At 39.9% G+C, this 24,301-nt stretch overlaps 1 protein-coding gene and 1 long non-coding RNA gene across 2 annotated transcripts in view; both read left to right on the top strand.

Moving 5' to 3' along the window:
- The window catches only part of LOC118378508 (exocyst complex component 7-like), a 33,457-nt gene that overhangs the window by 2,062 nt on the left and 7,094 nt on the right, over positions 1-24,301 (top strand). The window contains exons 4-16 of the mRNA XM_052503083.1: positions 23-128; positions 840-1,047; positions 5,338-5,883; positions 6,248-6,392; positions 7,786-7,811; positions 8,223-8,365; positions 9,288-9,440; positions 11,409-11,507; positions 11,825-11,884; positions 12,158-12,293; positions 12,418-12,501; positions 14,411-14,531; positions 23,875-23,970. Of these exons, the coding sequence (XP_052359043.1) occupies positions 23-128; positions 840-1,047; positions 5,338-5,883; positions 6,248-6,392; positions 7,786-7,811; positions 8,223-8,365; positions 9,288-9,440; positions 11,409-11,507; positions 11,825-11,884; positions 12,158-12,293; positions 12,418-12,501; positions 14,411-14,531; positions 23,875-23,970 (1,923 nt within the window). The remainder of the gene's footprint in view (positions 1-22; positions 129-839; positions 1,048-5,337; positions 5,884-6,247; positions 6,393-7,785; positions 7,812-8,222; positions 8,366-9,287; positions 9,441-11,408; positions 11,508-11,824; positions 11,885-12,157; positions 12,294-12,417; positions 12,502-14,410; positions 14,532-23,874; positions 23,971-24,301) is intronic.
- On the top strand, positions 1,325-4,069 carry LOC127919484 (uncharacterized). The gene is made up of 3 exons (XR_008103147.1): positions 1,325-1,696; positions 2,588-2,884; positions 3,838-4,069. It is a non-coding gene; the product is annotated as an uncharacterized LOC127919484 (long non-coding RNA).

Raw genomic sequence — 24,301 nt, 5'->3', positions numbered from 1 at the left:
GTACATGTGTTTCTTTGCGAAGGCCTACAGGAAGACTTTCTGACTATCTAGCCTGTGTTCACCGACTCAAGAAAGCAGAGCAGTACTTTCAACAGGAAGACCCGGACGGGCCTGAGCTGAATATGCTGGTAACACTGTCTTCAGCTGTTAGATTTAAATCACTATATAGACACTATCCAATAACTGTTAGATTTAAATCACTATATAGTCACTATCCAATAATTGTTAGATTTAAATCACTATATAGACACTATCCAATAACTGTTAGATTTAAATCACTATATAGACACTATCCAATAACTGTTAGATTTAAATCACTGTATAGTCACTATCCAACTGTTAGATTTAAATCACTATATACAATAACTGTTAGATCCTCCGATTTGAACGTACAGCACACACTGAGTGTACAAAACATGAACACCTGCTCTGTCCATGCCATAGACTGACCAGGTGAAAGCTACGATCCTTTATTGGTGTCACTTGTTAAATCCACTTCAATCAGTGTAGATGAAGGGGGGGTGACAGGTTAAAGAAGGATTTTTAAGCCTTGAGGCAATCAAGACATGGATTGTGTATGTGTGCCATTCAGAGGGTAAACGGCAAGAAACAATATTTAAGTGCCTTTGAACGGGGTATGGTAGTAAACTAAGATATCTAAACCACGGTTGGGTTCGATTCCAGTCATTTCAGGAAGTCCCCTAACATTCTAATTTCAATTCTCTTCAATGCTTTTCAATGAGGAACATTTGGAATAGGAACTGACATTTGGTTTACTTTCTAAATTGACTGGGTTTGAAATGGAATTGACCCCACCACTACTCTAACGGTTTTTGCAGAGAGGTCGTTTAGAGAGTGCCAAGTCACAGCTGGAGTCCGAGTTCCAAGTCCTGTTGGGGCGCTACAGCAAGCCAGTGCAGACAGTCAGAATCCTGGATGTCCTGGACAAAAAGTCACTGAATGGGTCTGCAGGCGGAGTGGAGGAGGTACAACTCATACCCCAAACTAGGCTTCAGGACATCATCTCCATCTCCACCTGGCTGATAGGTAAGGTAGTGGTGCTGCCCATCTCCACCTGGCTGATACTGTAGGTAAGGTAGTGGCACTGCCTGTTCACCTGTAGTATGTCACTAACAGGAGGAGGTCCCTACTCTCAGCATTCTTGTCCATGTTGTAAACCAGGGTTAGGGTCAATTCCAGTAAATTCCAGAAATACACTGAAATTCCAATTCACTTCAATGCTTTTCAGTGAGGAAAATTTGCAATTGGAATTTGTTTTTAACTTTCTAAATGGAATTGATCCCAACCCTGGTGTAAAGTTTAACCACATAATTCAGTGGATTATTGGGTCGTGTTCTTTAGGAAAAAAACAACTATTTTGAGACATGTCTAATAAGTCGATGCAAATACGTGTTCTATGTTGCTTGCCCCTACTGAACCAAACCCTGATGTTAAAGGCAGAGTGCAGCAAATGATAATGATGTCAGTGTTAATCCAGGTGAGGGTGTTAATGATGTCAGTGTTAATCCAGGTGAGGGTGTTAATGATGTCAGTATTAATCCAGATGAGGGTGTTAATGATGTCAGTATTTATCCAGATGAGGGTGTTAATGATGTCAGTGTTAATCCAGGTGAGGGTGTTAATGATGTCAGTGTTAATCCAGATGAGGGTGTTAATGATGTCAGTGTTAATCCAGGTGAGGGTGTTAATGATGTCAGTATTAATCCAGATGAGGGTGTTAATGATGTCAGTATTAATCCAGGTGAGGGTGTTAATGATGTCAGTGTTAATCCAGATGAGGGTGTTCATGATGTCAGTGTTAATCCAGATGAGGGTGTTAATGATGTCAGTATTAATCCAGATGAGGGTGTTAATGATGTCAGTATTAATCCAGGTGAGGGTGTTAATGATGTCAGTGTTAATCCAGATGAGGGTGTTAATGATGTCAGTATTAATCCAGGTGAGGGTGTTAATGATGTCAGTGTTAATCCAGATGAGGGTGTTAATGATGTCAGTATTAATCCAGGTGAGGGTGTTAATGATGTCAGTATTAATCCAGATGAGGGTGTTAATGATGTCAGTATTAATCCAGATGAGGGTGTTAATGATGTCAGTATTAATCCAGATGAGGGTGTTAATGATGTCAGTGTTAATCCAGATGAGGGTGTTAATGATGTCAGTATTAATCCAGGTGAGGGTGTTAATGATGTCAGTGTTAATCCAGGTGAGGGTGTTAATGATGTCAGTGTTAATCCAGGTGAGGGTGTTAATGATGTCAGTATTAATCCAGATGAGGGTGTTAATGATGTCAGTATTAATCCAGGTGAGGGTGTTAATGATGTCAGTGTTAATCCAGATGAGGGTGTTAATGATGTCAGTATTAATCCAGATGAGGGTGTTAATGATGTCAGTATTAATCCAGATGAGGGTGTTAATGATGTCAGTGTTAATCCAGATGAGGGTGTTAATGATGTCAGTATTAATCCAGATGAGGGTGTTAATGATGTCAGTGTTAATCCAGATGAGGGTGTTAATGATGTCAGTGTTAATCCAGATGAGGGTGTTAATGATGTCAGTGTTAATCCAGATGAGGGTGTTAATGATGTCAGTATTAATCCAGGTGAGGGTGTTAATGATGTCAGTATTAATCCAGGTGAGGGTGTTAATGATGTCAGTATTAATCCAGATGAGGGTGTTAATGATGTCAGTATTAATCCAGATGAGGGTGTTAATGATGTCAGTATTAATCCAGATGAGGGTGTTAATGATGTCAGTGTTAATCCAGGTGAGGGTGTTAATGATGTCAGTATTAATCCAGATGAGGGTGTTCATGATGTCAGTATTAATCCAGATGAGGGTGTTAATGATGTCAGTGTTAATCCAGGTGAGGGTGTTAATGATGTCAGTGTTAATCCAGGTGAGGGTGTTAATGATGTCAGTGTTAATCCAGGTGAGGGTGTTAATGATGTCAGTATTAATCCAGATGAGGGTGTTAATGATGTCAGTATTTATCCAGATGAGGGTGTTAATGATGTCAGTGTTAATCCAGGTGAGGGTGTTAATGATGTCAGTGTTAATCCAGATGAGGGTGTTAATGATGTCAGTGTTAATCCAGATGAGGGTGTTAATGATGTCAGTATTAATCCAGGTGAGGGTGTTAATGATGTCAGTATTAATCCAGATGAGGGTGTTAATGATGTCAGTATTTATCCAGATGAGGGTGTTAATGATGTCAGTGTTAATCCAGGTGAGGGTGTTAATGATGTCAGTATTAATCCAGATGAGGGTGTTAATGATGTCAGTATTAATCCAGATGAGGGTGTTAATGATGTCAGTATTAATCCAGGTGAGGGTGTTAATGATGTCAGTGTTAATCCAGATGAGGGTGTTAATGATGTCAGTATTAATCCAGGTGAGGGTGTTAATGATGTCAGTGTTAATCCAGATGAGGGTGTTCATGATGTCAGTGTTAATCCAGGTGAGGGTGTTAATGATGTCAGTATTAATCCAGATGAGGGTGTTAATGATGTCAGTATTAATCCAGATGAGGGTGTTAATGATGTCAGTATTAATCCAGGTGAGGGTGTTAATGATGTCAGTGTTAATCCAGATGAGGGTGTTAATGATGTCAGTATTCAGATGAGGGTGTTAATGATGTCAGTATTAATCCAGGTGAGGGTGTTAATGATGTCAGTATTAATCCAGATGAGGGTGTTAATGATGTCAGTATTAATCCAGATGAGGGTGTTAATGATGTCAGTATTAATCCAGGTGAGGGTGTTAATGATGTCAGTGTTAATCCAGATGAGGGTGTTAATGATGTCAGTATTAATCCAGGTGAGGGTGTTAATGATGTCAGTATTAATCCAGATGAGGGTGTTAATGATGTCAGTGTTAATCCAGGTGAGGGTGTTAATGATGTCAGTATTAATCCAGATGAGGGTGTTAATGATGTCAGTGTTAATCCAGATGAGGGTGTTAATGATGTCAGTGTTAATCCAGATGAGGGTGTTAATGATGTCAGTGTTAATCCAGATGACGGTGTTAATGATGTCAGTATTAATCCAGGTGAGGGTGTTAATGATGTCAGTATTAATCCAGGTGAGGGTGTTAATGATGTCAGTGTTAATCCAGATGAGGGTGTTCATGATGTCAGTGTTAATCCAGATGAGGGTGTTAATGATGTCAGTATTAATCCAGATGAGGGTGTTAATGATGTCAGTGTTAATCCAGGTGAGGGTGTTAATGATGTCAGTGTTAATCCAGATGAGGGTGTTAATGATGTCAGTATTAATCCAGATGAGGGTGTTAATGATGTCAGTATTAATCCAGGTGAGGGTGTTAATGATGTCAGTATTAATCCAGATGAGGGTGTTAATGATGTCAGTGTTAATCCAGGTGAGGGTGTTAATGATGTCAGTGTTAATCCAGATGAGGGTGTTAATGATGTCAGTGTTAATCCAGATGAGGGTGTTAATGATGTCAGTATTAATCCAGATGAGGGTGTTAATGATGTCAGTATTAATCCAGATGAGGGTGTTAATGATGTCAGTGTTAATCCAGGTGAGGGTGTTAATGATGTCAGTGTTAATCCAGGTGAGGGTGTTAATGATGTCAGTGTTAATCCAGATGAGGGTGTTAATGATGTCAGTGTTAATCCAGATGAGGGTGTTAATGATGTCAGTGTTAATCCAGATGAGGGTGTTAATGATGTCAGTGTTAATCCAGATGAGGGTGTTCATGATGTCAGTGTTAATCCAGGTGAGGGTGTTAATGATGTCAGTATTAATCCAGATGAGGGTGTTAATGATGTCAGTGTTAATCCAGATGAGGGTGTTAATGATGTCAGTGTTAATCCAGATGAGGGTGTTAATGATGTCAGTGTTAATCCAGATGAGGGTGTTAATGATGTCAGTGTTAATCCAGATGAGGGTGTTAATGATGTCAGTGTTAATCCAGATGAGGGTGTTAATGATGTCAGTGTTAATCCAGATGAGGGTGTTAATGATGTCAGTGTTAATCCAGATGAGGGTGTTAATGATGTCAGTGTTAATCCAGATGAGGGTGTTAATGATGTCAGTGTTAATCCAGATGAGGGTGTTAATGATATCAGTGTTAATCCAGGTGAGGGTGTTAATGATGTCAGTGTTAATGATGTCAGTATTAATCCAGATAAGGGTGTTAATGATGTCAGTGTTAATCCAGGTGAGGATGCTAATGATGTCAGTATTAATCCAGATGAGGGTGCTAATGATGTCAGTATTAATCCAGATGAGGGTGTTAATGATGTCAGTGTTAATCCAGGTGAGGATGCTAATGATGTCAGTGTTAATCCAGGTGAGTATGCAGCTCTGACAGCTAAGAGGAGAGTCTCTGCCAGCAAATTCAAAACACGGTCACTGGAAAGAAACCCATCCCACCACTCTCTGGGAAAACTGGAGCCCAGCAGCTTTTTCACCAATAAGTCCTACTGCTCCAAACTCAAAACACAGTCTCTAGGCAGAAAGCCATCAATAGAAAACAAGCCATCAATGGACTCTCTTGGAAAACTGAAAGCAAACAGCCTGTTCACCAAGATGATCGGCCTGAAGTCATTTGGTAATTTCAAAAGGCAGTCCCTGGACAGAAAGCCATCACTAGACAAGAATCCATCACTAGACTCCCTCGGAAAACTGGAATCCAGTAGCTCTTTCACCAAGGTATCCACCACGAAGCCGTGCAGCAGACTGAATATTCCCGATATTAGACAACCATCTTTGGAGTTCATCCCATTTCTGCCTAGAGACTCCACCTCCCATACCTTCCCATCTTGCAAACCCAAGCCCCCAGCTTCCACCTCCTACATCCTGCCATACTTCAGACCCAAGCCCAGCTCAGCCTTTGGTAAGTTAAACGCAGCCTTGGTGGCATCTCTTCTATTGAGAGGGTGGAGGCGTATCTGTATCAATTAGCTTTCTTAAATATACGTAACTGAACTGACGTTTTGGTGAGGGCCACGACCCTCCCACATGTCCCCTCTGGGGGGGTTTCCCTGACCTCTCCCTGCACAATTATCCTTCACTTCATTGTATTATATGTTTGTTGTATCTGTTTCTTTATGTTCTTGGGCTCGTGTATCTGTAACACGGTTTATCTCTGCCACAGCGGACCTAGGATTTGAACCTGCGTCCCAACAGCACAACATAAACACCCTTTGCTCCATTGATCAGTGGTCATGGTAATCAGTCGTGCTGTTATTGTTCCACAGACCTCAAGGCCCACTACGCCATGGTGCGCTCCAATCTGTTGGACTGTTCCATGAAGGGTTTGAAGGACCACAAGAGTAGGAACCTCCTCTGCCCGGTGTTGCAGAGCAGGCGGTTGGATTCTGCCGTCAAGAAGAACAAAAACAGGTCATGAAAGTCCACCTTGCACACCACCTTCATGATGGTTATACAGAGCCATGCAAAAGTATTTATCCCCCTTGGTGTTTTTCCTATTTTTTTGCATTACAACCTGTAATTTAAATGGATTTTTATTTCAATTAGTGGACATACACAAATATTCCAAATTGGTGAAATTATATATATTTTTTATTGTTAAAAAATAAAAATAAAATAAAAAAAAACTGAAAAGTGGTGCGTGCATATGTATTCACCCCTTTGTTATAAAGCCCCTAAATAAGATCTGGTGCAACCAATTACCTTCAGAAGTCACATAATTAGTTCAAGTCCACCTGTGTGCAATCTAGGTGTCACATGATCTCAGTGTATATATACACCAGTTCTGAAAGACCCCAGAGTCTGCAACACCACTAAGCAAGGGGCACCACCAAGCAAGCTGCACCATGAAGATCAAGGAGCTCTCTAAACAGGTCAGGGACAAAGTTGTGGAGTAGTACAGATCAGGGTTGAGTTATAAAAAATATCAGAAACTTTGAACATCCCACGGAGCACCATTAAATCCATTATTAAAAAATTGAAAGAATATGGCACCACAACAAACCTGCCAAGAGAGGGCCGCCCACCAAAACTCACAGACCAGGCAAGGAGGGCATTAATCAGAGAGGCAACGAAGAGACCAAAGATAACCCTGAAGGAGCTGCAAAGCTCCACAGCGGAGATCGGAGTATCTGTCCATAGGACCACTTTAAGCCGTACACTCCATAGAGCTGGGCTTTACGGAAGAGTGGTCAGAAAAAAGCCATTGCTTAAAGAAAAAAATAAGCAAACATGTTTGGTGTTCGCCAAAAGGCATGTGGGAGGCTCCCCGAAGGTACTCTGGTCAGATGAAACTAAAATTGAGCTTTTTGGCCATCAAGGAAAACGCGATGTCTGGCACAAACCCAACACCTCTCATCACCCCGAGAACTGGGAAACAGGACAGAATTGAAGGAATGATGGATGGCGCTAAATACAGGGAAATTCTTGAGGGAAACCTGTTTCAGTCTTCCAGAGATTTGAGACTGGGACGGAGGTTCACCTTCCAGCAGGACAATGACCCTAAGCATACTGCTAAAGCAACACTCAATTGGTTTAAGGGGAAACATTTAAATGTCTTGGAATGGCCTAGTCAAAGCCTAGACCTCAATCCAATTGAGAATCTGTGGTATGACAAAGATTGCTGTACACCAGAAGAACCCATCCAACTTGAAGGAGCTGGAGCAGTTTTGCCTTGAAGATCCCAGTGGCTAGATGTGCCAAGCTTATAGAGACATACCCCAAGAGACTTGACTTTGGGGGATGAATAGTTATGCACGCTCAAGTTTTCAGTTTATTTTGTCTTCTTTCTTGTTTGTGTTACAAGAAAAAAGATTTTGCATCTTCAAAGTGGTAGGCATGTTGTATAAATCAAATTATACAAACTCCCCCAAAAATCTATTTTAATTCCAGGTTATAAGGCAACAAAGTAGGAGAAATGCCAAGGGGGTGAATACTTTCACAAGCCACTGTAGACACAGTTACAGGGGATGCTTTTCTGTTTGCACATTCTTTTGTGAACATATTACTAAGCATGCCATGGATCCAGGTTTCCCTAAAATAATTACCCTATATTTCTTATATCAAAGTACTTCCTGGTTATATATAGGGCTCTATTTCAAACTTCCTGGTAGAATAAAGGATTCCTTATATCAAGGTACTCCCTGGTTAAATAAAGGTTTCATTAAACTATAGATAGATGATAAGTAATGTTAATGATATTTCCATGGCACTCACCCTTTCACTCCTGTCTTGTGTCACTAGGGCGGGACAGCATATTACACATTGAGATTGAGACCTACATGGCCTGCATCACAGCCTTCTTGTCCCTGGCCAAGAGTGAATACACCATGGTGTCCAAAGTCTTCCCTCTGAACTGCTCCAATACCTTTGAAACTCTCATCCAGGTCAGAAGTGAAGGGTATTCAAATGTGCTGAATAACATATTACAACTTTATTGTCAATGTCTGCACAACTCTGAACGTTTGATTTAGGCTATTATAAGGCTTCACAGTGGCCAGATGATACACAAAACAAACAAACATTTCATATGGGGAGCTCTTCATAATGGAGCTCATTACAGGTGTATAACCATCATGGTTATATATACACATGGTTCTACATCTTACACTACCGGGGTGATGTGGATCTATTTGGACTCCCTGGCTGTCGGGTATCTTGATGATTCTAGTTGAAGTCTTGATGATGATTATAGTTTTAGACCAATGATGTCATTATGTACATGTTATGTACATGGTGTTATGTACATGGTGTTATGTACGTGCTGTTATGTACGTGCTGTTATGTACGTGCTGTTATGTACGTGCTGTTATGTACATGGTGTTATGTACATGGTGTTATGTACATGTTATGTACATGTTATGTACATGGTGTTATGTACATGGTGTTATGTACGTGTTATGTACATGGTGTTATGTACGTGCTGTTATGTACATGTTATGTACATGGCGTTATGTACATGGTGTTATGTACGTGTTATGTACATGGTGTTATGTACGTGCTGTTATGTACGTGCTGTTATGCACGTGCTGTTATGTACATGTTATGTACATGGTGTTATGTACGTGCTGTTATGTACATGTTATGTACATGGCGTTATGTACATGGTGTTATGTACGTGTTATGTACATAATCTTGCACTGCAGCACTTTTGTACTTTGATTATGAGTTTATTTAATGGTCTTGAGAAGGATGTGCTCATGAGGGTGTTTAATGTCTGTTTTTATGTGGTGAAGCCAAAGACAAATGTCCACATTGCGTGGACAATAAAGTTGTTCTAATTTGTAATTGTAATCTTATTTCCTTCAGGTGGCTCTGAACCAGCTGATCCAGAATGGGGAGAACATCGTGTCCTCTGTCAGACGAGCCTGTTCACGTCACGACTACACAGCCCTTGTCGCCATGTTACCTGTCCTGGGCCGTCTCCTGGAGGAGGACAAAGAGTTTAACACGTTACTAAAGGTGCCATATAATCCTGAGAGGACAGTTTAAAGTTGAGCTTTCTCTCTATTGTTGTGTGCTCAGGGGGGTGTCATGGAGAGGGTCAGGGTTGGGGACAGGAGGTGTCATGGTCAGCGGGGTTGGGGTCAGGGGGTGATCATGGTTGGGGTCATGCTCAGGGGTGGAGTCAGGGGTGTCAGGGTCAGGGGTTGTAATGGTCAGGGGGGTCAGGGTTGGGGTAAATTATATTTAAATTCCAGTCAATTCAGAAAGTTAACCAGTTAACCAAATTTTCCTCCTTGAAAAGCATTGAAGAGAATTGGATTTTCAGTGTTCCTGAATTGTCTGGAATTGGGGTCAGTATACTGAGGGAAATGTACAGTCGTGGCCAAAAGTTTTGAGAATGACACAAATATGAATTTTCACAAAGTCTGCTGCCTCAGTTTGTATGATGGCAATTTGCATATACTCCAGAATGTTATGAAGACAGATCAGATGAATTGCAATTAATTGCAAAGCCCCTCTTTGCCATGCAAATGAATGGAATACCCCCCCAAAATTCCCACTGCATTTCAGCCCTGCCACAAAAGGACCAGCTGACATCATGTCAGTGATTCTCTCGTTAACACAGGTGTGAGTGTTGACCAGGACAAGGCTGGAGATCACTCTGTCATGTTTATTGAGTTCGAATAACAGACTGGAAGCTTCAAAAGGAGGGTGGTGCTTGGAATCATTGTTCTTCCTCTGACTACCATGGTTACATGCAAGGAAACACGTTCCGTCATCATTGCTTTGCACAAAAGGGCTTCACAGGCAAGGATATTGCTGCCAGTAAGATTGCACCTAAATCAACCATTTATTGGATCATCAAGAACTTCAAGGAGAGCGGTTCAATTGTTGTTAAGGCTTCAGAGCACCCAAGAAAGTCCAGCAAGCGCCAGGACCATCTCCTAAAGTTGATTCAGCTGCGGGATCGGGGCACCACCAGTACAGAGCTTGCTCAGGAGTGGCAGCAGGCAGGTGTGAGTGCATCTGCTCGCACAGTGAGGCAAAGACTTTTGGAGGATGGCCTGATGTCAAGAAGGGCAGCAAAGAAGCCACTACTCTCCAGGAAAAAGATCAGGGACAGACTGATATTCTGCAAAAGGTACAGGGATTGGACTGCTGAGGACTGGGGTAAAGTCATTTTCTCTGATGAATCCCCTTTCCGATTGTTTGGGGCATCCGGGGAAAAAAGCTTGCCCGGAGAAGACAAGGTGAGTACTACCATCAGTCCTGTGAGATGCCAACATTAAAGCATCCTGAGACCATTCATGTGTGGGGTTGCTTCTCAGCCAAGGGAGTGGACTCACTCACAATTTAGCCTAAGAACACAGCCATGAATAAAGAAATGTACCAACACATCCTCCAAAAGCAACTTCTCCCAAACATCCAGGAACAGTTTGGTGACGAACAATGCCATTTCCAGCATGATGGAGCACCTTGCCATAAGGCAACAGTGATAACTAAGTGGCTCGGGAACAAAATATTGATATTTTGGGTCCATGGCCAGGAAACTCCCCAGTCCTTAATCCCATTGAGAACTTGTGGTCAATCCTCAAGAGGCGGGTGGACAAACAAAACCCCACAAATTCTGACAAACTCCAAGCATTGATTATGCAAGAATGGGCTGCCATCAGTCAGGATGTGGCCCAGAAGTTAATTGACAGCATGCCAGGGCAGATTGCAGAGGTCTTGAAAACGAAGGGTCAACACTGCAAATATTGACTCTTTGCATCAACTTCATGTAATTGTCAATAAAAGCCTTTGACACTTGTGAAATGCTTGTAATTATACTTCAGTATTCCATAGTAACATCTGCCAAAAACATCTAAAGACACTGAGGCAGCAGACTTTATGAAAAAGAATATGTGTCATTCTGAAAACGTTTGTCCACCACTGTATTATTATGGCTGACTGTGTGATGTCATGTTTCATATTGCCTGTCAGTGCACAACAAGCGGCACCTTGGCCAAGTTTTCCAAACTCGTTACATCTATGAAGACCCTGGCAGCCAGAGCACTGGCGGACTTTTCTGCTCACGTCAAGGTACGACATTCTAACCATTCAAAGATTGTTTTAGTTGGAAGGACTTTGAAATATAGAACCTTTCATCATCCAGCAAGGGAACCTCTGACTGGATCGTTGTAATGATATGATTTAATCAGACAGACAAGGGAACCTCTGACTGGATCGTTGTAATGATATGATTTAATCAGACAGACAAGCGGGGGAGTTTCCCCAAAGCTTCATAGCACTGAGATCATTTATTTGGGCCGTGATTGCATACATTCCAATGAGGTAAAACGATCTGGAAGCTTTGAGAAACTCAACCCCAAATTGTAATTTTCCCCTTTCTCTCACAGAGCAACCCTGATAGGGAGAGTATGTCCAAGGATGGAACAGTGCATGAATTCAACAGCAATGTAACAGCTCTCTTTTCTGATGTTTCCTCTCCATCAGTTTCCATTCAATTAAGTGAATCAGTAATGCCGATGTGCTTATCTAGATTTGTGTAAGGACAAGGGTGTTTTGTTCCAGAGGGAGTTTGTTTCCTTCTATTGTTGCATCGTGGGATACTAGACAGAAGACACATGTCAGTTTCTCACTAAATGTAGAATAAAGTATATTTGATGTTTTATCCCATTTGAACTGACCTGACTAAAGATGTCTATTAATTGTTCTCTTACTGTCTCCAGACAATTCTATTCCTGCAGCAGTTGCTGTCCTTTGCAGATGCTGTTCGGTCCATCCTTTATCCTCATGATGTAGACAGTGACACAGTAACTATGGAGGTGTCCAGTAGTGTTCAGGTGGACGTTCAACATGACACTGGTACGGAGTCTTTCTCTTTGTTTATTAGATTGAGTTTTCGGTTACAAAACTAGATGGTTATTAGATGGTTGGTTTTTCCTCATTGAGATAAGATGTGTAGATATAGAATTGTTTTGTTCACCAGATGCAGATGAATCAGAAGAACAGCCATCAGACAGTCAGGAGTCCAAGGGGAATGACAATCAGAGAGCACTGAGTCCTTATGTCTGTGAGTGTTCAACATGGCTGTGTCTAATATCCAGAATGACCTTTGACAAGGGCAAGACGCTGAACCGTTGGGTCTTAAGGCGTCCGCATGCTTCAGTTCAGCTGGCGGCTAGCCGAAGTCGAGTGGGCTCGCATACCTTCGCTTAAAAATGATTTTAAAAAGTGGCAATAGTACGGGTTGTCCATTTTGAGACACCGTAGCCAGTTTACACTTCCTCAAAATAATAAAATCAAATGTTATTGGTCATATACACATGGTTAGCAGATGTTAATGCGAGTGTAGCGAAATGCTTGTGCTAGATCCAACAGTGCAGTAATGTCTAACAAATTCACAACAACTACCTTATACACACAAATGTAAAGGGATGAATAAGAATATGTACATATAAATATATGGATGAGTGATGGCTGTGCGGCATAGCCAAGATGCAGTAGATGGTATAGAGTACAGCATATACATATGAGATGAGTAATGTAGGACATGTAGACATTATTAAAGTGCCGTTATTTAAAGTGACTAGTGATACCTTTATTAAATCCATTTATTACATTTATTAAAGTGGCCAGAGTCTGTATGTTGGCAGCAGCCACTTTATGTTAGTGATGGCTGTTTAACAGTCTGATGGCCTTGAGATAGAAGCTGTTTTTCAGTCTCTCGGTCCTAGCTTTGATGCACCTGTACTGACCTCGCCTTCTGGATGATAGCGGGGTGAACAGGCAGTGGCTCGGGTGGTTGTTGTCCTTGATGATCTTTATGGCCTTCCTGTGACATCGGGTGGTGTAGGTGTCCTGGAGGGCAGGTAGTTTGCCCCCGGTGATGCGTTGTGCAGACCTCACTACCCTCTGGAGAGCCTTACGGTTGTGGGCGGAGCAGTTGCCGTACCAGGCGGTGATACAACCCGACAGGATGCTCTTGATTGTGTTTGTGAGTGTTTTAGGTGACAAGCCACATTTCTATTCAGAATTGATCTAAGATAGTTCAAGAATTATGTCATTAATTTGCACGTTTTTGCAGAGATCTTAGTTGCGCAACTTTACATCTAACTAAGATGTTTGAAAACATGTTGCTATTATTTGTATAATGATTTTTCTTCAAACATGTAACCAATCAGTAGTTACTGTCAATACAATACCTTCCCAATCTCAACATGTTTTGTCATCCTCAATTATTTTTGTCATGTAACAATGTATTTTTTATTGTGCAGTGTTTCTCAATGAAAAAATATGCATAAAACGAGTCGTCTCTCATTGTATGACAACAAAGACTTTACTGAAGAATCCCTACTCTTGACCAATCACAGACGAAGGGGGGTAGACTTCAGCTACCGACTTCAGTCTGCCTCAAGAAAAAAATGTGTGTGCCTGAACAACTGAAAAAACTCTTACCGAAGTAAAAAACGAAGAAAAACGTCACAAAATGTTGTCATAATATATGCACAAACTCTTCCGAACTGTTTTGGCTGGGAAGCATGCATAAGCTAAGGCAATATGCTGGCTTTTGGCTCCAAAGAAAGTAAATTTGATACTGGAGCTCCCATAATCTACCTTCACCCCTGATTATGAGTCAGAATCAGCCACAGGTGGTGTTTAGTTCAAGTGCCTTGTGGTTTTACATGAGGAACCTTGACTGCCCCCATGTGGTGGCTATGTGGTTTTACATGAGGAACCTTGACTGCCCCCATGTGGTGGCTATGTGTTTTTACATGAGGAACCTTGACTGCCCCCATGTGGTGGCTATGTGGTTTTACATGAGGAGCCTTGACTGCCCCCATGTGGTGGCTATGTGGTTTTAAATGAGGAGCCTTGACTGCCCCCATGTGGTGGCTATGTGGTTTTACATGAGGAGCCTTGACTGCCCCCATGTGGTGGCTATGTGGTTTTACATGATGTTCATGATTTCCCTTTTCCAGGTAAAGTGCTGGAGCATCTCCAGTACAACCTACAGAGTAAGGCCAAGGTGTACGAGGACCACGCTCTCGGGGCCATCTTCCTCCTCAACAACTACAACTACATCCTCAAGTCAATGAAGAAGTAGGCCCTCTCTTTGTACATTTCCAAAGTGTGTGTTAGCTGTAATATTCAGTGTGGATGAACCATTGCTTGAGTCTGGCATTAGGGCCTTGCATATTAATGAACAGGGTGTTGTGAAAAAATTCTTAAACAGGGACACTCAAAGTCAATCTTAAATGAACCATTGTTTATTTGTCAGCGTGCTGGAGAGGTTCCAACCAACTCAATGCACCATAGTACACATGTCAATCAGGAGCTCTGCCTGGGCAGTCCCAGCAGTTGTCTTATAGATGTCTATACACAGACAAGTTATATTTGCATAATTCATTAATCATTACCGTCTTGTTTCATTCATGTGACCGGCCGATACTGGTTCATAACATGTGACAGACCAATCCTGGTTCATAACATGTGACAGACCAATACTGTTTCATAACATGTGACAGACCAATACTGTTTAACAACATGTGACAGACCAATACTGGTTCACAACATGTGACAGACCAATACTGGTTCAGACAGACCAATACTGTTCATAACATGTGACAGACCAATACTGTTCATAACATGTACACATGTGACAGACCAATACTGTTTCATAACATGTGACAGACCCAATAACTGTCTTTCATAACATGTGACAGACCAATACTGGTTCATAACATGTGACAGACCAATACTGGTTCATAACATGTGACAGACCAATACTGTTTCATAACATGTGACAGACCAATACTGTTTCATAACATGTGACAGACCAATACTGTTTCATAACATGTGACAGACCAATACTGTTTCATAACATGTGACAGACCAATACTGTTTCATAACATGTGACAGACCAATACTGGTTCATAACATGTGACAGACCAATACTGGTTCATAACATGTGACAGACCAATACTGTTTCATAACATGTGACAGACCAATACTGTTTCATAACATGTGACAGACCAATACTGGTTCATAACATGTGACAGACCAATACTGTTTCATAACATGTGACAGACCAATACTGTTTCATAACATGTGACAGACCAATACTGGACCAATCACAACATGTGACAGACCAATACTGTTTCATAACATGTGACAGACCAATACTGTTTCATAACATGTGACAGACCAATACTGGTTCATAACATGTGACAGACCAATACTGGTTCATAACATGTGACAGACCAATACTGGTTCATAACATGTGACAGACCAATACTGGTTCATAACATGTGACAGACCAATACTGTTTCATAACATGTGACAGACCAATACTGTTTCATAACATGTGACAGACCAATACTGTTTCATAACATGTGACAGACCAATACTGTTTCACAACATGTGACAGACCAATACTGTTTCATAACATGTGACAGACCAATACTGTTTCATAACATGTGACAGACCAATACTGGTTCATAACATGTGACAGACCAATACTGTTTCACAACATGTGACAGACCAATACTGGTTCATAACATGTGACAGACCAATACTGTTTCATAACATGTGACAGACCAACACTGTTTCATAACATGTGACAGACCAATACTGTTTCATAACATGTGACAGACCAATACTGTTTCATAACATGTGACAGACCAATACTGTTTCATAACATGTGACAGACCAATACTGTTTCATAACATGTGACAGACCAATACTGGTTCATAACATGTGACAGACCAATACTGTTTCATAACATGTGACAGACCAATACTGTTTCATAACATGTGACAGACCAATACTGTTTGTGACAGACCAATACTGGTTCAAACATGTGACAGACCAATACTGGTTCATAACATGTGACAGACCAATACTGTTTCATAACATGTGACAGACCAATACTGGTTCATAACATGTGACAGACCAATACTGGTTTCACAACCATGTGAATACAGACCAATACTGGTTCACAACATGTGACAGACCAATACTGGTTCATAACATGTGACAGACCAATACTGGTTCATAACATGTGACAGACCAATACTGTTTCATAACATGTGACAGACCAATACTGTTTCACAACATGTGACAGACCAATACTGTTTCATAACATGTGACAGACCAATACTGGTTCATAACATGTGACAGACCAATACTGTTTCATAACATGTGACAGACCAATACTGTTTCATAACATGTGACAGACCAATACTGTTTCATAACATGTGACAGACCAATACTGTTTCATAACATGTGACAGACCAATACTGTTTCATAACATGTGACAGACCAATACTGGTTCATAACATGTGACAGACCAATACTGGTTCATAACATGTGACAGACCAATACTGGTTCATAACATGTGACAGACCAATACTGTTTCATAACATGTGACAGACCAATACTGTTTCATAACATGTGACAGACCAATACTGTTTCATAACATGTGACAGACCAATACTGTTTCACAACATGTGACAGACCAATACTGTTTAACAACAGACAACATGTGACAGACCAATACTGTTTCATAACATGTGACAGACCAATACTGTTTCATAACATGTGACAGACCAATACTGTTTCATAACATGTGACAGACCAATACTGTTTCATAACATGTGACAGACCAATACTGTTTCATAACATGTGACAGACCAATACTGTTTCATAACATGTGACAGACCAATAACATGTGACAGACCAATACTGTTTCAACATGTGAACAATACTGTTTCATAACATGACAGACCAATACTGTTTCATAACATGTGACAGACCAATACTGTTTCAAACATGTGACAGACTACTGTTTCATAACATGTGACAGACCAATACTGTTTCATAACATGTGACAGACCAATACTGTTTCATAACATGTGACAGACCAATACTGTTTCATAACATGTGACAGACCAATACTGTTTCATAACATGTGACAGACCAATACTGTTTCATAACATGTGACAGACCAATACTGTTTCATAACATGTGACAGACCAATACTGTTTCATAACATGTGACAGACCAATACTGTTTCATAACATGACAGACCAATACTTTTCATAACATGTGACAGACCAATACTGTTTCAAACATGTGACAGACCAATACTGTTGTGACAGACCAATACTGTTTCATAACATGTGACAGACCAATACTGTTTCATAACATTTTCATAAACATGTGACAGACCAATACTGTTTCATAACATGTGACAGACCAATACTGTTTCATAACATGTGACAGACCAATACTGTTTCATAACATGTGACAGACCAATACTGTTTCACAACATGTGACAGACCAATACTGTTTCATAACATGTGACAGACCAATACTGTTTAACATAACATGTGACAGACCAATACTGTTTCATAACATGTGACAGACCAATACTGTTTCATAACATGTGACAGACCAATACTGTTTCATAACATGTTCCAATACTGTTTCATAACATGTGACAGACCAATACTGTTTCATAACATGTGACAGACCAATACTGTTTCATAACAACATGTGACAGACCAATACTGTTTCATAACATGTGACAGACCAATACTGTTTCATAACATGTGACAGACCACATACTGTTTCATAACATGTGACAGACCAATACTGTTTCATAACATGTGACAGACCAATACTGTTTCATAACATGTGACAGACCAATACTGTTTCATAACATGTGACAGACATGTGACAGACCAATACTGTTTCATAACATGTGACAGACCAATACTGTTTCATAACATGTGACAGACCAATACTGTTTCATAACATGTGACAGACCAATACTGTTTAACATACATGTTTCAGACCAATACTGTTTCATAACATGTGACAGACCAATACTGTTTCATAACATGTGACAGACCAATACTGTTTCAAACATACAGACCAATGTTTCATAACATGTGACAGACCAATACTGTTTCATAACATGTGACAGACCAATACTGTTTCATAACATGTGACAGACCAATACTGTTTCATAACATGTGACAGACCAATACTGTTTCATAACATGTGACAGACCAATACTGTTTCATAACATGTGACATGACAGACCAATACTGTTTCATAACATGTGACAGACAGACCAATACTGTTTCATAACATGTGACAGACCAATACTGTTTCATAACATGTGACAGACCAATACTGTTTCATAACATGTGACAGACCAATACTGTTTCATAACATGTGACAGACCAATACTGGTTCATAACATGTGACAGACCAATACTGTTTCATAACATGTGACAGACCAATACTGTTTCATAACATGTGACAGACCAATACTGTTTCATAACATGTGACAGACCAATACTGTTTCATAACATGTGACAGACCAATACTGTTTCATAACATGTGACAGACCAATACTGTTTCATAACATGTGACAGACCAATACTGTTTCATAACATGTGACAGACCAATACTGTTTCATAACATGTGACAGACCAATACTGTTTCATAACATGTGACAGACCAATACTGTTTCATAACATGTGACAGACCAATACTGTTTCATAACATGTGACAGACCAATACTGTTTCATAACATGTGACAGACCAATACTGTTTCATAACATGTGACAGACCAATACTGTTTCATAACATGTGACAGACCAATACTGTTTCATAACATGTGACAGACCAATACTGTTTCATAACATGTGACAGACCAATACTGTTTCATAACATGTGACAGACCAATACTGTTTCATAACATGTGACAGACCAATACTGGTTCATAACATGTGACAGACCAATACTGTTTCATAACATGTGACAGACCAATACTGTTTCATAACATGTGACAGACCAATACTGTTTCATAACATGTGACAGACCAATACTGTTTCATAACATGTGACAGACCAATACTGTTTAACAACATGTGACAGACCAATACTGTTTCATAACATGTGACAGACCAATACTGTTTCATAACATGTGACAGACCAATACTGTTTCACAACATGTGACAGACCAATACTGTTTCATAACATGTGACAGACCAATACTGTTTCATAACATGTGACAGACCAATACTGTTTAACAGACAGACCAATACTGTTTCATAAGACATGTGACAGACCAATACTGTTTCATAACATGTGACAGACCAATACTGTTTCATAACATGTGACAGACCAATACTGTTTCATAACATGTGACAGACCAATACTGTTTAACAACATGTGACAGACCAATACTGTTTCATAACATGTGACAGACCAATACTGTTTCACAACATGTGACAGACCAATACTGTTTCATAACATGTGACAGACCAATACTGTTTCATAACATGTGACAGACCAATACTGTTTCATAACATGTGACAGACCAATACTGTTTCATAACATGTGACAGACCAATACTGTTTCATAACATGTGACAGACCAATACTGTTTCATAACATGTGACAGACCAATACTGTTTCATAACATGTGACAGACCAATACTGTTTCATAACATGTGACAGACCAATACTGACATAACATGTGACAGACCAATACTGGTTCATAACATGTGACAGACCAATACTGTTTCATAACATGTGACAGACCAATACTGTTTCATAACATGTGACAGACCAATACTGTTTCATAACATGTGACAGACCAATACTGTTTCATAACATGTGACAGACCAATACTGGTTCATAACATGTGACAGACCAATACTGTTTCATAACATGTGACAGACCAATACTGTTTCATAACATGTGACAGACCAATACTGTTTCATAACATGTGACAGACCAATACTGTTTCATAACATGTGACAGACCAATACTGTTTCATAACATGTGACAGACCAATACTGTTTCATGTGACAACATGTGACAGACCAATACTGTTTCAGACCAATAACAACATGTGACAGACCAATACTGTTTCACTGTTTAACAACATGTGACAGACCAATACTGTTTATGTGACAGACAATACTGTTTCATAACATGTGACAGACCAATACTGTTTCATAACATGTGACAGACCAATACTGTTTCATAACATGTGACAGACCAATACTGGTTTTCATAACATGTGACAGACCAATACTGTTTCATAACATTCAGACCAACACTGTTTCATAACATGTGACAGACCAATACTGTTCATAACATGTGACAGACCAATACTGTTTCATAACATGTGACAGACCAATACTGTTTCATAACATGTGACAGACCAATACTGGTTCATAACATGTGACAGACCAATACTGTTTCATAACATGTGACAGACCAATACTGTTTCATAACATGTGACAGACCAATACTGTTTCATAACATGTGACAGACCAATACTGTTTCACAACATGTGACAGACCAATACTGTTTCATAACATGTGACAGACCAATACTGTTTAACAACATGTGACAGACCAATACTGTTTCATAACATGTGACAGACCAATACTGTTTCATAACATGTGACAGACCAATACTGTTTCATAACATGTGACAGACCACAGACCAATACTGTTTCATAACATGTGACAGACCAATACTGTTTCATAACATGTGACAGACCAATACTGTTTCATAACATGTGACAGACCAATACTGTTTCATAACATGTGACAGACCAATACTGTTTCATAACATGTGACAGACCAATACTGTTTCATAACATGTGACAGACCAATACTGTTTCATAACATGTGACAGACCAATACTGTTTCACTGTTTAACATGTGACAGACCAATACTGTTTCATGTGACAGACCAATACTGTTTCATAACATGTGACAGACCAATAACTGTTTCCAATAACAACATGTGACAGACCAATACTGTTTCATAACATGTGACAGACCAATACTGTTTCATAACATGTGACAGACCAATACTGTTTCACAACATGTGACAGACCAATACTGTTTCAGACCAATAACATGTGACAGACCAATACTGTTTCATAACATGTGACAGACCAATACTGTTTCATAACATGTGACAGACCAATACTGTTTCATAACATGTGACAGACCAATACTGGTTCATAACATGTGACAGACCAATACTGTTTCACAACATGTGACAGACCAATACTGTTTCATAACATGTGACAGACCAATACTGTTTAACAACATGTGACAGACCAATACTGTTTCATAACATGTGACAGACCAATACTGTTTCATAACATGTGACAGACCAATACTGTTTCATAACATGTGACAGACCAATACTGTTTCATAACATGTGACAGACCAATACTGTTTCATAACATGTGACAGACCAATACTGTTTAACATGTGAACAATGTGATGTGACAGACCAATACTGTTTCATAACATGTGACAGACCAATACTGGTTCATAACATGTGACAGACCAATACTGTTTCATAACATGTGACAGACCAATACTGTTTCATAACATGTGACAGACCAATACTGTTTCATAACATGTGACAGACCAATACTGTTTCAAACATGTGACAGACCAATACTGTTTCATAACATGTGACAGACCAATACTGTTTCATAACATGTGACAGACCAATACTGTTTCATAACATGTGACAGACCAATACTGTTTCAACAACATGTGACAGACCAATACTGTTTCATAACATGTGACAGACAATACTGTGACAGACCAATACTGTTTCATAACATGTGACAGACCAATACTGTTTCATGTGAACATGTGACAGACCAATACTGTTTCATAACATGTGACAGACCAATACTGTTTCATAACATGTGACAGACCAATACTGTTTGTTCATAACATGTGACAGACCAATACTGTTTCATAACATGTGACAGACCAATACTGTTTCATAACATGTGACAGACCAATACTGTTTCATAACATGTGACAGACCAATACTGTTTCATAACATGTGACAGACCAATACTGTTTCATAACATGTGACAGACCAATACTGTTTCATAACATGTGACAGACCAATACTGTTTCATAACATGTGACAGACCAATACTGTTTCATAACATGTGACAGACCAATACTGTTTCATAACATGTGACAGACCAATACTGTTTCATAACATGTGACAGACCAATACTGTTTCATAACATGTGACAGACCAATACTGTTTCATAACATGTGACAGACCAATACTGTTTCATAACATGTGACAGACCAATACTGTTTCATAACATGTGACAGACATGTGACAGACCAATACTGTTTCATAACATGTGACAGACCAATACTGTTTCATAACATGTGACAGACCAATACTGTTTCATAACATGTGACAGACCAATACTGTTTCATAACATGTGACAGACCAATACTGTTTCATAACATGTGACAGACAGACCAATACTGTTTCATAACATGTGACAGACCAATACTGTTTCATAACATGTGACAGACCAATACTGTTTCATAACATGTGACAGACCAATAATAACATGTGACAGACCAATACTGTTTCATAACATGTGACAGACAGACCAATACTGTTTCAACATGTGACAACATGTGACAGACCAATACTGTTTCATAACATGTGACAGACATGTGACAATACTGTTTCATAACATGTGACAGACCAATACTGTTTCATAACATGTGACAGACCAATACTGGTTCATAACATGTTACAGACCAATACTGGTTCATAACATGTTACAGACCAATACTGGTTCATAACATGTGACAGACCAATACTGTTTCATAACATGTGACAGACCAATACTGGTTCATAACATGTTACAGACCAATACTGGTTCATAACATGTTACAGACCAATACTGTTTCATAACATGTTACCGACCAACACCTCACAAGGCCTCTTTGTCTCTTAGCTGAGACCTTGAAACTGAGATATTTTTTGTTTGTTCTCAAAACATGGTAGTTCGTTCTCAAAACATGATCTGGGCGTACTGCCAAATTGCAGCTACTGATAGGTGATTTGTACAGTCAGCCACTTGCATGAACACAGAAATTGGTTTATAGAACAGCAGATGAATAGAACACAGAAATGAGTTATAAGAAAAACACAAACATTAATATTCCCATTACAAGGGTCATGTTCATTCGGCAACAAATGGAAGAAAACAGTCAAACAGGGAGGGGAGGGACCACCTGGAATTAAGAAATGAGAAACGCACATTTTATTTTTCAGTTACAAAACATTTGAAAACCTTTTCTGTGACGTTCCCTAATGAATAGGAACCTGGTCATGCAGTTTACCAGAACACCCGTTCCAGAACAGTCCGGAACTATAATACATCTTCATTTGAGACATTAGAGACCCCTAAGGTTGAGAGATTAACTAGGCCTACACAACATAATGATCACTCAAAGTGCCCTACATTTTGACTCTCCATGTTTTTTAGTTCTGGGTTGTAAGTGAATTTGTCACAGCTCACAGGGTTATGACAGGGACATCTACCTGCAGGTCATCTCTGTTTGAAGTGGTTAAAACCAGCGGCAGGGATCCGGAGGTTGAGTACGGGGAACTGATTGAGCAACAGAAGCAGGTGTACCAGCACAGGTGAGGGACCAGGAATCCAGAGGAGGAAGAAGGGAGTGATGGAATCTAACACATTGTCTAACATTAGTCCTGATCATTATGTATTATTAGAAGAGACAAGCTGCCTCCTGCTAGCCTGAAATCGACAGCCTTTTTCTGCTAACATTCCACTTTTGTATTCCCTGTCATTGCTAAAACATGTTTTGCATGACAAGGAGTGGAATGATGACAGGAACAGGTTGGTTACCAGGTTAGCATACTGCCCTTACGGCCGGTAAATCATTAAATGCAACTTCCTCCTCAAAATGATATTCATCTGTTCAATCTGTTCAGCTTTTCGGTCTCTGGATAT

The sequence above is a fragment of the Oncorhynchus keta genome, unplaced genomic scaffold, assembly GCF_023373465.1.
Source record: "Oncorhynchus keta strain PuntledgeMale-10-30-2019 unplaced genomic scaffold, Oket_V2 Un_contig_16781_pilon_pilon, whole genome shotgun sequence".
Taxonomy (NCBI): Eukaryota; Metazoa; Chordata; class Actinopteri; order Salmoniformes; family Salmonidae; genus Oncorhynchus; species Oncorhynchus keta.
This window is presented reverse-complemented; position numbering and strand designations above follow the sequence as displayed.